At 45.1% G+C, this 13,141-nt stretch overlaps 2 protein-coding genes across 11 annotated transcripts in view; both read right to left on the bottom strand.

The window, feature by feature from the left end:
• LDLRAD1 (low density lipoprotein receptor class A domain containing 1) overlaps positions 1-2,362 on the bottom strand; it is a 27,375-nt gene extending 25,013 nt beyond the window's left edge. For all 7 annotated transcript variants that reach the window (XR_003524391.1, XM_027620373.2, XM_027620372.1 and 4 more), the window contains exons 1-2: positions 2,267-2,362; positions 1,701-1,752 (exon numbers count right to left, since the gene is read on the bottom strand). Coding sequence is in view for 6 of the 7 variants with exons in the window: in XM_027620373.2 (XP_027476174.1) it covers positions 1,701-1,752; positions 2,267-2,287 (73 nt within the window). In the remaining variant the exon portion in view is untranslated. The remainder of the gene's footprint in view (positions 1-1,700; positions 1,753-2,266) is intronic.
• Positions 2,363-6,084: 3,722 nt separating this feature from the next.
• TMEM59 (transmembrane protein 59) overlaps positions 6,085-13,141 on the bottom strand; it is a 30,754-nt gene continuing 23,697 nt past the window's right edge. For all 4 annotated transcript variants that reach the window (XM_027607628.2, XM_027607626.2, XM_027607623.2 and 1 more), the window contains one exon: positions 6,085-10,896. In XM_027607628.2, the coding sequence (XP_027463429.1) occupies positions 10,741-10,896 (156 nt within the window). In that variant the 3' untranslated portion in view covers positions 6,085-10,740. The remainder of the gene's footprint in view (positions 10,897-13,141) is intronic.

A 13,141-nucleotide genomic window follows, 5' to 3' on the forward strand; every position in this document is an offset into this window, starting at 1 on the left:
ATCCCGCTGTCCTCCTTTGAGGACTTCTCCTCAGGAGGCCAGGAGAAATGGACACCTGCTTAGTGAGCCACTGCCTGGAGAAAAGCTAAAGCAGGCCCTAGGTAGCAATTGCTTTTACTTTTCAAAAACAACCTTTATTTTATAGACGAGGAAACTGAGGCTCAGAGAAGAAAAGGTCCAGATCACCTCGTGCAGAGCTGGGACACGAGTCGATGCCAAAACCTTTGAATGATGCCAACTGACCGTCCATTATGGAGCCAGCTGATGCTGGTTGGACTCCCAGCTGGACCACACTGGGAAGGCACTTTATTTCTCTACGTCTGTTTCCTCATGTGGAAAGGCGGGTGGGGAGGGGGGTCATAATATCTACCTTAGGGTTGTTGAGAGGACTAAGCTAAGCTAGTGAACCGGTTAGAACAGTGCTTGGCACACAGTGCTCTAAAGGTTTCAGCTATAATGCCGCGGGTGCCGGAGGGAGGGGTGCCAGGAGCCCAGGTGGGATTTCCACAGGCAGGGGTGGGAGGGTGCCAGGGGAAGGCATTCAAGGGAGAGTGTGTGGGAGTGAAGGCCTGGCGCAAGGGTGTGGGGAACTGAGCTGAAAACCCGCCCCCCCCCACAGGGCTGGTGGTGGCTCACTGGTCGGCAAACACAGGGCCAACTCAGGTAACCAGGGAGACAGCGTGGAGCCCGAGCATTCAAGCAGCTGTTCCTCAAATATTTGTGCAGCACAGGGTGTGGAGGGGGGGAGGGGAGGGTCCCAGGAGGGACCTGAGACAGGACTGGCAGCACCTGGCCCGGGCCCACAAAGATGCCCCTCTTTGGAGCTCAGAAGCCCTTCAGTGCCGGCCCTCCCTGGACAGATGGGGTAAGGAGGATATTTGTCCCACAACCATGCCCAGCAGGGGCCGGCGGGGAGCTGTGAATGAGGGCACAGGCACTTTGCCAGCAGAGGAACCCCAACTTGAATTTGAACTCCATCCATCTCTCCCACCTCCCAGCTGTACACGATCCCAGTTTGGCCAAGCTCCCCAAACTCCCTTAGCCTCAGCTGCCTCATCTGTTATTGTCTCCAAATAGGACCCCTTCTCAGAGCTGTCCCAGGGGCTGAAAGAGACCATATGCTGCCAGGCAGACTAGGGCGGGGTTGGGGGGGCTGGGGTGGGTGTTGATCCTTTATACCTGATATTATTTTTATCTTCCTCTGGTTCTCTTTCCTCATTGACAAATGTGGGCCACGACAGGGCATACAGTAGATGCTCAATAAACGTGTGTTCCTTCCTTTATTGCATAAAGGCAAAGCAACCTGTCCTGGGTGCATGGTGAGTCAGTGGCACACTGTAGGTGCTCACTAAGTGTGTGATCCCGCCTACTTTATCCCTCAGAGGTACAGAGAATGGCCCGGGTCACCCAGCAAGTCAGGGAATGGGCTCCCGAGCTCTTTGGGTCATCATGGAAACTGTATGGGATGTGTGGTAGGCAGCACAGATAGGCACTCAACAAATGCATGGAGTGAAAGAACCCCCCCTCTTAAGCAGGTGACTGTCAGCCCGGCAGCCAGGAAGCCAGGAGCAGACGACGTCAGTGTGGAGGCAGAGGTCTGGGGGATGGCGGGGGCCTTAGGGAGCCCTGTTCCTGCCTCTGTAGCAGTGGCCCCACCTCAAGGGAGCCCCCCCCCAATCCCCGGGAGCTCTGTCCTTTACCTTCCCCTCCAGGGAGGGCTTTGGCTCCAGCAGCATTGTCATTGCCATCTCCCTGCCCAAGAGAACAGAGGGAGGGGTGGGCTTAGGTGGGCCGAGGGCCAGCCTCTGGGAGCCAGACAGAAGGGGTCTTCAGAAGGGTCAAGGAGAGCCTGGCGTGGAATCATGGGCCGCACGCCTGCCAGTGTGCTGCGTGCCTCAAGCCCATCACGCCCGATTCGCGATTCCACACCTTCGCCTGGACCGGGCCTGCTGCCCGCAGTGCCCTTCCCCCCACTGTCCACTTGGCAAACATTCATCCTTCAAACCTGCTCAGGCTCATCCTTGGAGGGGCTTTCCTTGATGCCGCCTCCCATAATGCTGACCGCTCCCTCCCCTGGCCCCCTTCCAGCGCCCGCCACCCGAACTATGCAGTCGGTTCACCCGCTGGGTCCCCTACAACCTGGGAGGGAGCCTCCAGAGCAAGGGAGACCTGGGCCACCTCAGCGCCTCCCCTCTTTACTTAAGCCCACTCTTTGCCCCAGGGTTGGTTCCCCCAGGTTGGGGAGCCATTTTAAAGCAGCTCGTACCTGGGGGAAGATTTTATTCATGTCTCCGGCCTCCGGCTCCCAGCTCCGGCCTCCCGGCACTGGGGCGCCCTGTGCAGAGAAGTCAGCACAGGTTCCTGCCCTGTCACCAGGGGCAGCCTGGCGGAAGGAGGACAGCAGGCCAGGCCTGGCCACACCCTCCCTGCGGGAAGTCCCCTCCCGGGCTCCTGCCTGGCCCTTCCCCTCCGCCCTCTGATGGAGCACTCCAAGGTGGGAGTCCTGCTGCCCACATTACTGACGAAGAGCCTGAGGTGCAGAGAGGAAGAAACTGCCCCTAGGTCACACAGTGGGGAGGGGGAAGCGGGGTTCGGATCTGCTTTTCCTCCACATCAGTGGTGAGACCGGGGGCTCTCAGGCCCCTCAGCTGCATGAAGATCCAGGCAGAAATACCCAGAATTAATGTTTTAGTGGCTAAAAAACAGGAATCATTTTCTTATTGTTCAATTTAATAGGTAATCTATGTGGAGAATGAATATGCATTTTCCACTAAAATTAAAACGCAAATATAATTTTAAATTATTTTCTTTTAAAAAAGTGGCCATGTGCCTTTTCATCTTTTGAGAGATGGTGCCCGTGATGGGGAAGGGGCGGGCGGGTTGCTCACCTGAATAACCCTTGCTACCCACCCTGCAGGTGGCAGCCTCATCCCACTGCTGAGGAGCCCAAGGCCCTGGGAGCTCAAGGGACTGGCTGGAGGACCAAAGCAGGAGAGATGTCCACCTCAGAACTGAGCGCAGGGCCTCCGGGGAAGGTCCCTCTGCAGCCTGCCTCTGACGCCCAGGGGTTGTCTACCCTGTGACTGGCCTTCTGTTTTGCCCTGGGATATGAACTACTGGAGTCCCTGAGGTGGCGGTGGGATGGATCAGTGCAGGAACAGCTCTCCGGAGACAACAGCCCCGGAGGAAGGGCTAACCCCTCAGCCAAGAGAACAGGTTCTCCCGAGGGCCCTGCCACGGCGCTGGTATGGGCAAGTTGTTCCCCTTTGCTGAGCCTCAGTTCCCTCGTCCATAAAATGAAAGGATTCGACTAGATGAAGGGGGCATCTTGGGGACTCCCATAATCAGACCATAAGACCAGACTGGAAGTAGGTTTAATTGAGAGTGATCCCTGGAAACGACAGCTGGGGAGTGGGGCGAGTGAGACAGGGAAGGGAAGGACCCCATAACTGGCATGTGATCAGGCACGTTCCCACGATGCGCAGATGGAAATTTCTCCTGCCACGGAATTCCAGGAGCCAAGGGAGAAGGCGTGCCTCCGAGTTACCAGCCCTGTGAAGGTGAGGGCACGGGGGTGGGGGGGTGGGGGTGGCGGGGGATGTGCTTGTGAGCTCTTGCCAGTCATTGGCTGAGAATTGCTGGGGTATGACCTGCCGGCTCCACTGGCCTGCCGTGGGCGCCGAGCTGCCTGTGTTGGCCGTGGCGAGCCTGGCTGACCTGCTCTGAAGTGGAACGGGTTGGGGAGTGTGGGCTGGACACCCCACGGCATCTGCCAAAGATGCGAACTAGATTTCATCTTGTACGCCAACGGCGACTGATGGATAGAGGATGTCCGGAACATGGGGTTCAGGAGGGTTCTGAGGTCAGGACTCAGGGTTTTGTGATTGGCTAGAGATGTCTACCATGGGTTCCCTTGGGCAACCCTGCTGAGCTCCCTTGGCCTTGGCTGGGGCCTGCTCGAGCCACGCCTGGGTACACTTCTAGAAAGAGCAGGAACTTGGGTGCTGACAGTCCAAAGGGCCCCCCGCTGCTAGCTGCGTGACCTCGGAGCTAACCTCTCTGAGCTTCAGCTTCTCACTTACCTCTCTAAACTCCTCTTCCATTCATTCCTGAAGAAAGGCAGCGCCCCAGTCAAAGGACCTCTCTGTCCTCCCCACTCCACATCCAAGCCCATACCAGGTCCCCTCTGCCTATTTGCTTTAACCTCTCCCTTCTTCCCCCCTTTCCTCCCCTGGGGAAAAAAAGTCCCCAAAACTTATTACAGAAAAGTAGGGAAAACTAGGTAACAAATAATTATCTATCTACCCTCCAGAGTTAACAAATGTTAAGATTTAGTCATTTTTGCTTTAGCCTTTTTTTCTATTAAGTTTAGCAAAATCAAAGGCGTCTTTTCTTCCCAGTTGTGTTCCCTTCCTTCTCTCCCCAGAGTCGACCAGTTTCCTGAATATGCCGTGGATGCTTCTAGGAGCTGTTGCTCTCTCAAGACACACAGACACACACACACACAGAATCACACGGTGGGGCACCTCGATTTTAGCATAATTTGCCATGCCGTTCTCCCAGGGGGCCATACCAATCTGCACTCCCGTTAGCAGCGTGTGACAGTTTCCATCTTCATTCTCCCTAGCCTCAAAATGCTCACTCTCTGACACCTGCGTCTGTCTGATAGGTGCAAAATGGTGTCTTCGGGTGCGGGTGGTTTCATCTGTACATCTCTAGTAATTATTATTGCTACGACTAATCACTGACAAGTACTGAACACTTACTTTTACCACACGCTGTACCAAATGCTTTATGTATGTGAACTCATTTAGTCCTCCCAGCCACAGGATATGGGGACTATGATCTCCATTTTACAGATGAGAACACTGAGGCACACAGCCACTAAGTTACTTGACCAAGGTTCACAGTTGAAAAGTGGCAGAGCTGGGATACAGATCTGGCTGGCTGAAAAGTTCACACTCTACCTGTACCTACACCCTTACTTTTCTGAAGTGTGTTCCTCAGACCAGCAGCGTCTGTATCATCTGAGAGCTGGTTAGAACTGGGGGTCTCACTCCAGCACCGCCAAACCAGAACCTGCTTCTTAACAAGATCCTCAAATGGAGAGCCTTGCCCGACCCCATGTATTGTGCTGCCCTTTTTTATATATTGGTCATATGGATTTCCTCCCTGGCATATTGCTTTTTCACATCTGTCATTCATTTTTCTATGGGTGGTTTGTCTTTTTCTAATTGGTTTGTGGATTTCTTTTTGTTGGACTGTAGCTTGTCACTTGCTTAGAGTGGCTTCTGCTGTCTCCCTCTGCCTTTCTAAATCCATCTTTTGTGCCCAGAACCCAGAACCAAGTAAAAATCTCACTTCATGAAGCCTTCTTTGACTCTCCCTTCTTCCCCAGTTTGACCTTTCCCTATATACCTTACTGTCTGGGGCTCTGTCTTGGCCTGGCTGTGGCTAGGGGAAAACCCTCTGGACATGCGATCAGCCAACCTCAGCTTGTCAGACAGACCTGGGTCTTCATCCAAACTCTGCCAAATTAATACTAATTTAAGGTGGCAAGTCACAGCCTCTTGAAATCCATGTCCTCATCTGGAGAATGAAGACAAGAACACTTGCCTCAGAGCGCTATGGTTAGAATGAAATCAGTGCACGTATGTGAAAATGTTCTGCTCCCTTTGGGGGCACAATATTGTTTCTGGAGGCCTTGGTTTGTTTATAATTACAGAGAGCTACTAGGACTGCTTCTTAGTCCAGGGCCCAACTCTGGGTTAGAGAATGCTAACAGGTACCACCATTAGATGGACCCAGGGACCTCCTTCCAGACGTGCCTAGAGGTGAGGCCTGTCCCTGCCTCAGCATTTATCACTCCTCCCCTAAGCCTCCCATAACTTGGGAAGCCCTGACTGGTGTCTCTCCTCTCTCAGACTGTCTACTCAACTCTAGAATGGAAATGGCGGGCCCCAGCCTGCTTTCCTAAAGGAATGTGGTAAGCACCCATTTAAGGGGATGGTGAGACTGCTCTAAAGGGCTTGGTGGAGAGCACAAACACCATCATGGGAGATCTAAGCAGACACTGTTACAAGATAGCATTACAGTATTGTTTAATGCAGATGATCCAGATTTTATCGAAGTTTACATACTTATGCATTATGAATCGACAGGTGCAGGGCTCCAGCAATGACTGCACGACAGTATGTCTTGAGGTAACATTATCGAGCTTTTGTTGTCTAATCAGTCACTAATTTCTTTCCACCCAAGCCTTCAATTATTGCTGTCCCAATGTTGCAGAACAATTCAAGTATAAAAAGCACACAGGAAACAGTAAAAAAAGGAAAAAAAAAGGCCCAAATAATTTAGAATTGAACAAACAAAAATATTTTGCTCCTAAAATGACAAAGTAAAACTGTTTGTGAACTAACTGGAATTTAAATAGAAACTTTAAAAAAAATGGCAAGTTAGACAACCTCTAAACCAAGGGTTTAGTGCACTTAGATGGGAAAGAAATAAATCTTTATTTTCACTAACTTCTAACGGAAATATAGCATTTCCTTCAACTATGAATGTAGGCCACAATCGACAGTCTATGAACAGTACCTGTGACTTTGTCACCAATAGAAACCACAGAGATTCAGATATTACAATTGTTGCAGGTTATTTTGAAATAATAACCTGAAATTACTTTGGAATTACAGAGATTCTAGAAGTACCACTAGACCTTTATTTATGTGTTAATAAAGAAGAACATATATACACAACCACAAAATCTTAAAAATGTCTTAACTATATTTTAACATAATTAGTTTCCTTTGCAGTCCTTCATATTTAGTGTTATGCATCTAAAAACATGATTCTGAGGAGTCCACAGGCTTCATCAGATTGCCAAAAAGGTCCATGGTGTGAAAAAGGTTATGAACACTTGCTCTCAACAAGTTAAGTCATCAACATCACAGGAAGAGAACACTTAATTGTGAAGTATATGGAGCTTCAACAATCACAAATTTGAGAAAAGGTATATAAACTATGCTTCCCAACCTAATTATTCCAAGGAGTCGGAAAATCCACAGATTGTACAAGCTAGCTTCTCACAGAAGTCCACATTTTCCACTATTTCACTCTTTGATCTCTATTACTGTACATACTTCTACTCCCAGACTCTAGTTTAGAACAAGTAGTCAAGGAAAGGAAGATTAAAAAGGTAGCTCAGATGTTGATACTCAAATGTAAACATGACAATCTTAGCAACTGGACACCTGGTGGGAGGGGCTCAGAAGCACACTGGGTTCATAGAGGCTCGGTTGGCAAACCTAGAATTTGAGCATAGTGGTAAGTTGACCTAGCATTGTGGTTTAAAAATTTAGCCCAATGTAAGTCTGGTAAGAAGCCTGGGCTCCACAGAACAGCCTTCCCAGTCTGCTTGGCAGCACTTAGATTGTGATCAGGACCCCTGAGACCAGTCCTAGGATTTACCATCCAAACAATAATGTGGAGGCATAGAGAGACTTATAGATAAGGGCTCAAAAATACATGTGAAGTAAAATGAAATAGTATTGGGCATTAAAAAAAAAAAAGAACTCTGGGAAGGAAATGGAATTTCCCATTTCAGTGTGGCTGGATAAGTATACAATTTAATAGATCTTAGAGGTTACTACAGAACTGATACCTTCGGCTTCTGAACTTGCCCTTCTGGTCTACCTGCACATTGCTGGCAAGTGAATGGTTCTAAAACACTGTAACTCTCTTGCTTAAAAACCTTCCTATGGCTTCCATTGTGCTCAGGATCAAGTTCAGGTTTTATAAGGTCCTTTATTATCTTGCCTGCCCAGCCACATCCATTGCTACGCTCTTGCATGCTCTACCACAACCTGCTAACCAATTTGCTGTCCCCACCCTCGGGCATCTAGGTCTTTCCGTGCATGGCTCCCACTGCCTGGAGTATTTTTTTGTTTAACTTTCCCTCCTCCTCCTCCAGGTTTAAGCTGTGATACTGCTTCCTCCCATAGGTCTTCCTACGTCCTCCCACAGTACTCTATGCTTATCTGGTCATAGACCTTATCACATTAATAGTCCCCAGACTTTGAGGAACCATTTTTGTTTGTTGCTGAAGTCCTATCACCCAGCACAAGGCAGGACACTCAGGCTCTCAAGTGGTTGTTGGATAGTTAACACTGAATCTGGAAGAGGATACCTGTGCAAAATCCCCACCATGGTGTGGTGGTATGGAACTCAGATAAGACTTGTTTTATAGTTTGCTCCAAAAGTCGGGGGTGGGGTGGGGCTGGTTAATTTTATCCAAAAAGGTCTAGAAATAGATCAATAATTCTAGATCAATAATTCCCAATACGTGTCCTAAGATACTTAAGAGCCCATAAAAATCTTAACAGCTATTTTATATATTTCAAAATCATAGTGGAAATGGCACATATATCTAAGATAAAGCCAGACCAGTAACAAAGGATAAAGTTGTTTGCTTTTGGCTGGACTATCAGAGTAAAAATAGTAGATTTCATACGATGATCAGCAGCTCAGGTTGGCTGATAATGCATGCCATCTCTCTGAGACGATATTGATAGGCCAGATAACCTGGTAATTTCTGACTTACTGGAAAAACGTATCATAAATAAAAGGGTCTGTAAAGTTTTGTGAAAAGATTGGGAATCTTGGGCCTAGATCATTCACTACGGTGGTTACTGCCTTCTCTGCAACTGTCTGAATTAGTATGTCTCTTAGACCAGGGACCTGATCCAAGGACCTTCTTGGGAGCCTGGGAGGTTTGAATCAGAGACTCAAGGGTCTTGACAATTTGCCTAGGACCAAGATAAGATTCTCAAGATGCTGTGTGGTAGGAAAGCAGGTGCTGCCTGTCTCATGGAAACAAGTGAAGAGGGACCCATCCAAGAAGGGCTAAACTTTAAAAGAAAGGACTGGTTTTGTTGCTTGTGATGGAATTTTAGGGGGGTGGTGAGTTTGTTGTTTAAAGTAAAACTTTTCCTGAAAATGTCAGTCTGGTCTAATCATGCTAAACTAAAAAGGCAGAACACGAATATTTGAGTGCCTACTAAATAACAGGAATGACTGGGTATTGCCACATCTATGGAACTGTCTCATAAACAAGAGGGGAAAGTTTGTCTAAACTCGAATCAGTACTTTCAAGAGGAATAAGAGTGTCTCAGGGGTACCTCATTCAAGAAGCAAAGAGAAACAAGACCAAGGGAAGGGGGTAGAATCCAGGACAATTATCCAGTTGCTCCTTATGTAGGCTTCACTTTGTGCTGTTTTAGAAGGGAGGCCTTTCCTAAGGCCTCAGGGCTCTCAAGCTCCTACACACGTGCAGCACTTTGCAGATCTCCCCCTCAGCTTGTTTCATTGGGTGCATTACTGTTAAGCCTGTGCCCCATTAAGGGATATAAGTATGTATCATGGGGGGGGATAAGACTTTTTTTTTAGGTGACTCTAATCTTTGCCTCATGTTTTTCAACTGTTTTCTCACAAGAAATAAGAAAGGGACAATGACCGCTAGATGACTGCCCAGTAATTCCTTCCCTCTTCCCCATCTGGATGTGTGCACGTACTTTCAAACCCCTCTCTCCCAAGTCTAGACAAACTCTTTAAAAAACCCAAACCTATCATTTCGTGACCCAAGTGTGACTTGCGTAGTTAACTGTGTTTCCTCCTGACCGCGAGCAAGCGGACAGTCCAGCTGTGTGGTAAGGTGTGACTCACGGCGCTCAAGTGGCCCTACCGCCTGTGCCAGCAACGCCCGGCGAGTCAGGAGAGTACTGCTCTGCAAAGGTCTGTAACGCTCCGTGCTGTGAAGACACTGGATCATGTTGAGACCGAGGTGCACTGTGTCACCTAATGTCACCCTTACTCTTAAATCTGCATTACTGTAGGTTAAAGGAATGATAACAAGTCTTTGCCAAGTGTGAAATCTATACTTAATTCTGCATCACAAGAGTCTGATTCTTATTGTCAACATGAAACATTTTCTCTGAAAATATCTTTAACTTACACATGATATGCTTTCTAACAGAGAAAAACAGTTCTTTGGAAAGACTCATCCAACAAAAATTCTAGAGACTATACAAAATAACATAAAACGTACTTCTTAGAGGTTCATCTTTGCTTCAGTTTGTTCTCTGATCATCCTATTACATAGCAATAGACAGAACATTTCATAATTCTTTTCTGGTTGGGTAGGGGTGAAAGGAACGATCTGGAAAATCAGGAGTATATTAACTCAAATTTCGGCACATAATTATTCAAATAAAATTTTAATGATTTCAGTCAATACCACTGAAAGTGTAGTGTCATTAAAGGGCATTTCCTGCTAAATCTCAAAACACAGCTTGTGGGCCATTTCTGAGCAAAAGCATCAAATCCTATTGAGTATTCAGTTTATTAACTAAGGTGACAGACAGTATTATGGCAGGAGGTGGGGAAGAGCAATGATCAGCTCACAGAATTTGGCTAAGAAAGAAAACAAACAAAAACAATGTAAATAATAAAATAGCTACAGGTATTAGTAAAATAAAAATGCAACCCCAAATATCCATCTCTTAAATTATTAGGAAAGAAATTACAGATAAAGTTACAGCAAATACAGTCTTCACAGATTTGGGTAACTTTATTTGCATTTTATAGTGATTTTTAAGTCCTATCCAATGAAACCATCTTTAGAAGCTCTATGAGGAATGAAAATTTAGATGTCTATTACCCTTCCTTTAAAAAAGAAAAAAAAGCTTAAATTTCTGAATGAGCAAGATTCACTTTTGTAGGTAGAGGCCCTGCTTCTTCATGGTCTTCAGCTTTAGACCTAACAACCACAAGAGAAGAAGATGGGTATCTGTTTAGCTTTTGTTCATTCACAAATTCCAAGTCACCATAGATACTCAGCTTCTGCAAAAGAAAATCAATGCACATTAACAATTTGAATAGTTAGGAACCTCTCTGAGTACGCCTTCAAATAACAATTTAATCTACAGGTATTTGGTAAAACAAAAACAAAAAACCCTATAGACATTTCAAGAATGAAGAATGCTTTTACGCAGTGTTACTGATATGTGATTCAGCTTCCAATAGATGGCCAAAGAAAACTTTTCCACATGTCCCAACTTAAAATACTTAGAAATATAACAACTAAATATCAAGAAAAATTGCTCAGGTTTAAATGGAGTTAGTGTGGTCAAACCAAGAGCACTGATTCTGGATGTTTGATGTGTTAGGCAATCAATTCCTTTAAGATCTTAGCTCTCTGAACAAGTGATCAAATGATTTGGGGTAAGTTTTGACTTAACACATTGGAAAAAGATATTTCAAAAGGCTATGAGTAGAACAAAGAATATACATGAAACACTTTAACACAGATACAAATCTCTTCATAAATATATAAAAGCTCCTCAAATTGTTTCTAACATATCCAAGAAAATACTACAAAAAAAGAATAAAAACATAAAACAGGATCAATGTAAATAGCATAAAACTCCCTGGAGTATAATAGTTATGTTTAACATCTTTTGAAAGTAGGTCTATTTGGATTAGGTCTATCTCCTAAACGCTGAAAAGCAAAGTGAAAAGTTTTTACTAGGGAGTGGATAGATTTCGTTAACTCATACAGCAACAAATCTCTGAATCTATCAGTTAACACCTGAAGTGCTGACATTATTAACAGGGAAACTGACTAGATTATAAAGCAAAAGCCACCTAGAAGTACTTGATATTGGAAAAGTATTTTTTAAAAGATGCTGAATAAAGAGGACTTTCAAGAGATTAAGTATCTACCAACACTGCTACATGCTACAACATGGAAGAACCTTGAACACATTATGCTAAATGAAAGACGTCAGTCATGAGAGACCACATTTTGGGTATTTATGGCTCAGGGTGGTGGTGGTAGTCCTTGGGAGGCAGTGGGAGTGACTACTAATGAGTATGAGGTTTCTTTTTGGTGTAATGAAAATGTTCTAAAAGTGATTGTCATGATGGTTGCTGACTTGAACATGTTTCAGATGTGGCCTGATGCCTAGTTTCAAGGCAACAACTATCCTGCAACAAAGAGGCAGCCCAGTACCTTACGCTTTTCCAGTAAGAGAGTATCCTCCAGACAAATTCAGTGGTTGGTGGATTGGACATAAAACTGACATAATGTGGCCTCCTTAAAACTCAGAATTAACATGTGATAATTTGCTCTGGGGCACTGGGAAAGAAAAACTTTCACAACTTTACCAAACGGCATTTAAAGACCTTGAAACAGCAACCAGGAACTGTTGCAATGATTTCAAACATTGACATGGAAGAAGCTATCTAGAATAGGAAGAAAGTGTAAAATGTGTGTGGAGAAATGAATGAGAGCATATGGATAATCTGTAGTATGCATATTGATTTGGTGTCTATTCTGTATTCTCAAATTACCAATTAAATACAAGAGTACAACAGAGAGATTTTCAACAGTATTAACTTGGTAAATTTACCACCCAAACATCCTTTATGAAAAAAATTACTTAAGAAAGTACTCCAGCAAAAGTAATTCAAGAAAGCAAAACACAGAATGCAAGAAACAGCAGCAGTTGAGAGGACTTAGAAAATGGGAAGAAAGCTAGAACAAAACAAAAAAAGATGCCATTAAGCAGAGATAGTTGGAAGATTCTCTTGGGAAAATTTTAAGTAATTCAGTTTTCTATTTGCTTTTATGTGACTCTAATTCACCACTGTATTTGGTCTATTTTGAATACTTACATAATCATAATATTGTAAATGCTGTCTACTGGATTTTAATTTTCCAAGTCAACCAGTAGCAAAGCACTGAAGTATATATACAGAAGAATTAACATTTGCATTTTATTGTCAAGGGTCATAATAACTAATGAAAATTGAGAGCAGAGAATGGGAAGAAAGAGGGAAGGAAAGGAAGTAATGAGGAGTCAACTGAAATTTACAAAGCAATCACTAAAAGTCTATAAAATTTACATTATAAAAACCAGGATGTGAAGAGATGAAGGTGATGTGGGAGACAGTATGAGCAAACCAAGTTCCTCATTTTTCAGTAAGAAGACCTCAGATAATGTCTAAAGTTGATAAAATAAGAAACAAGAGATAAAATTACAACAGAAGATAAAAATTAAATAGAAGATAAAATTAAAATGTG

Source organism: Zalophus californianus, chromosome 4, assembly GCF_009762305.2.
Source record: "Zalophus californianus isolate mZalCal1 chromosome 4, mZalCal1.pri.v2, whole genome shotgun sequence".
In the NCBI taxonomy this organism is placed as follows: Eukaryota; Metazoa; Chordata; class Mammalia; order Carnivora; family Otariidae; genus Zalophus; species Zalophus californianus.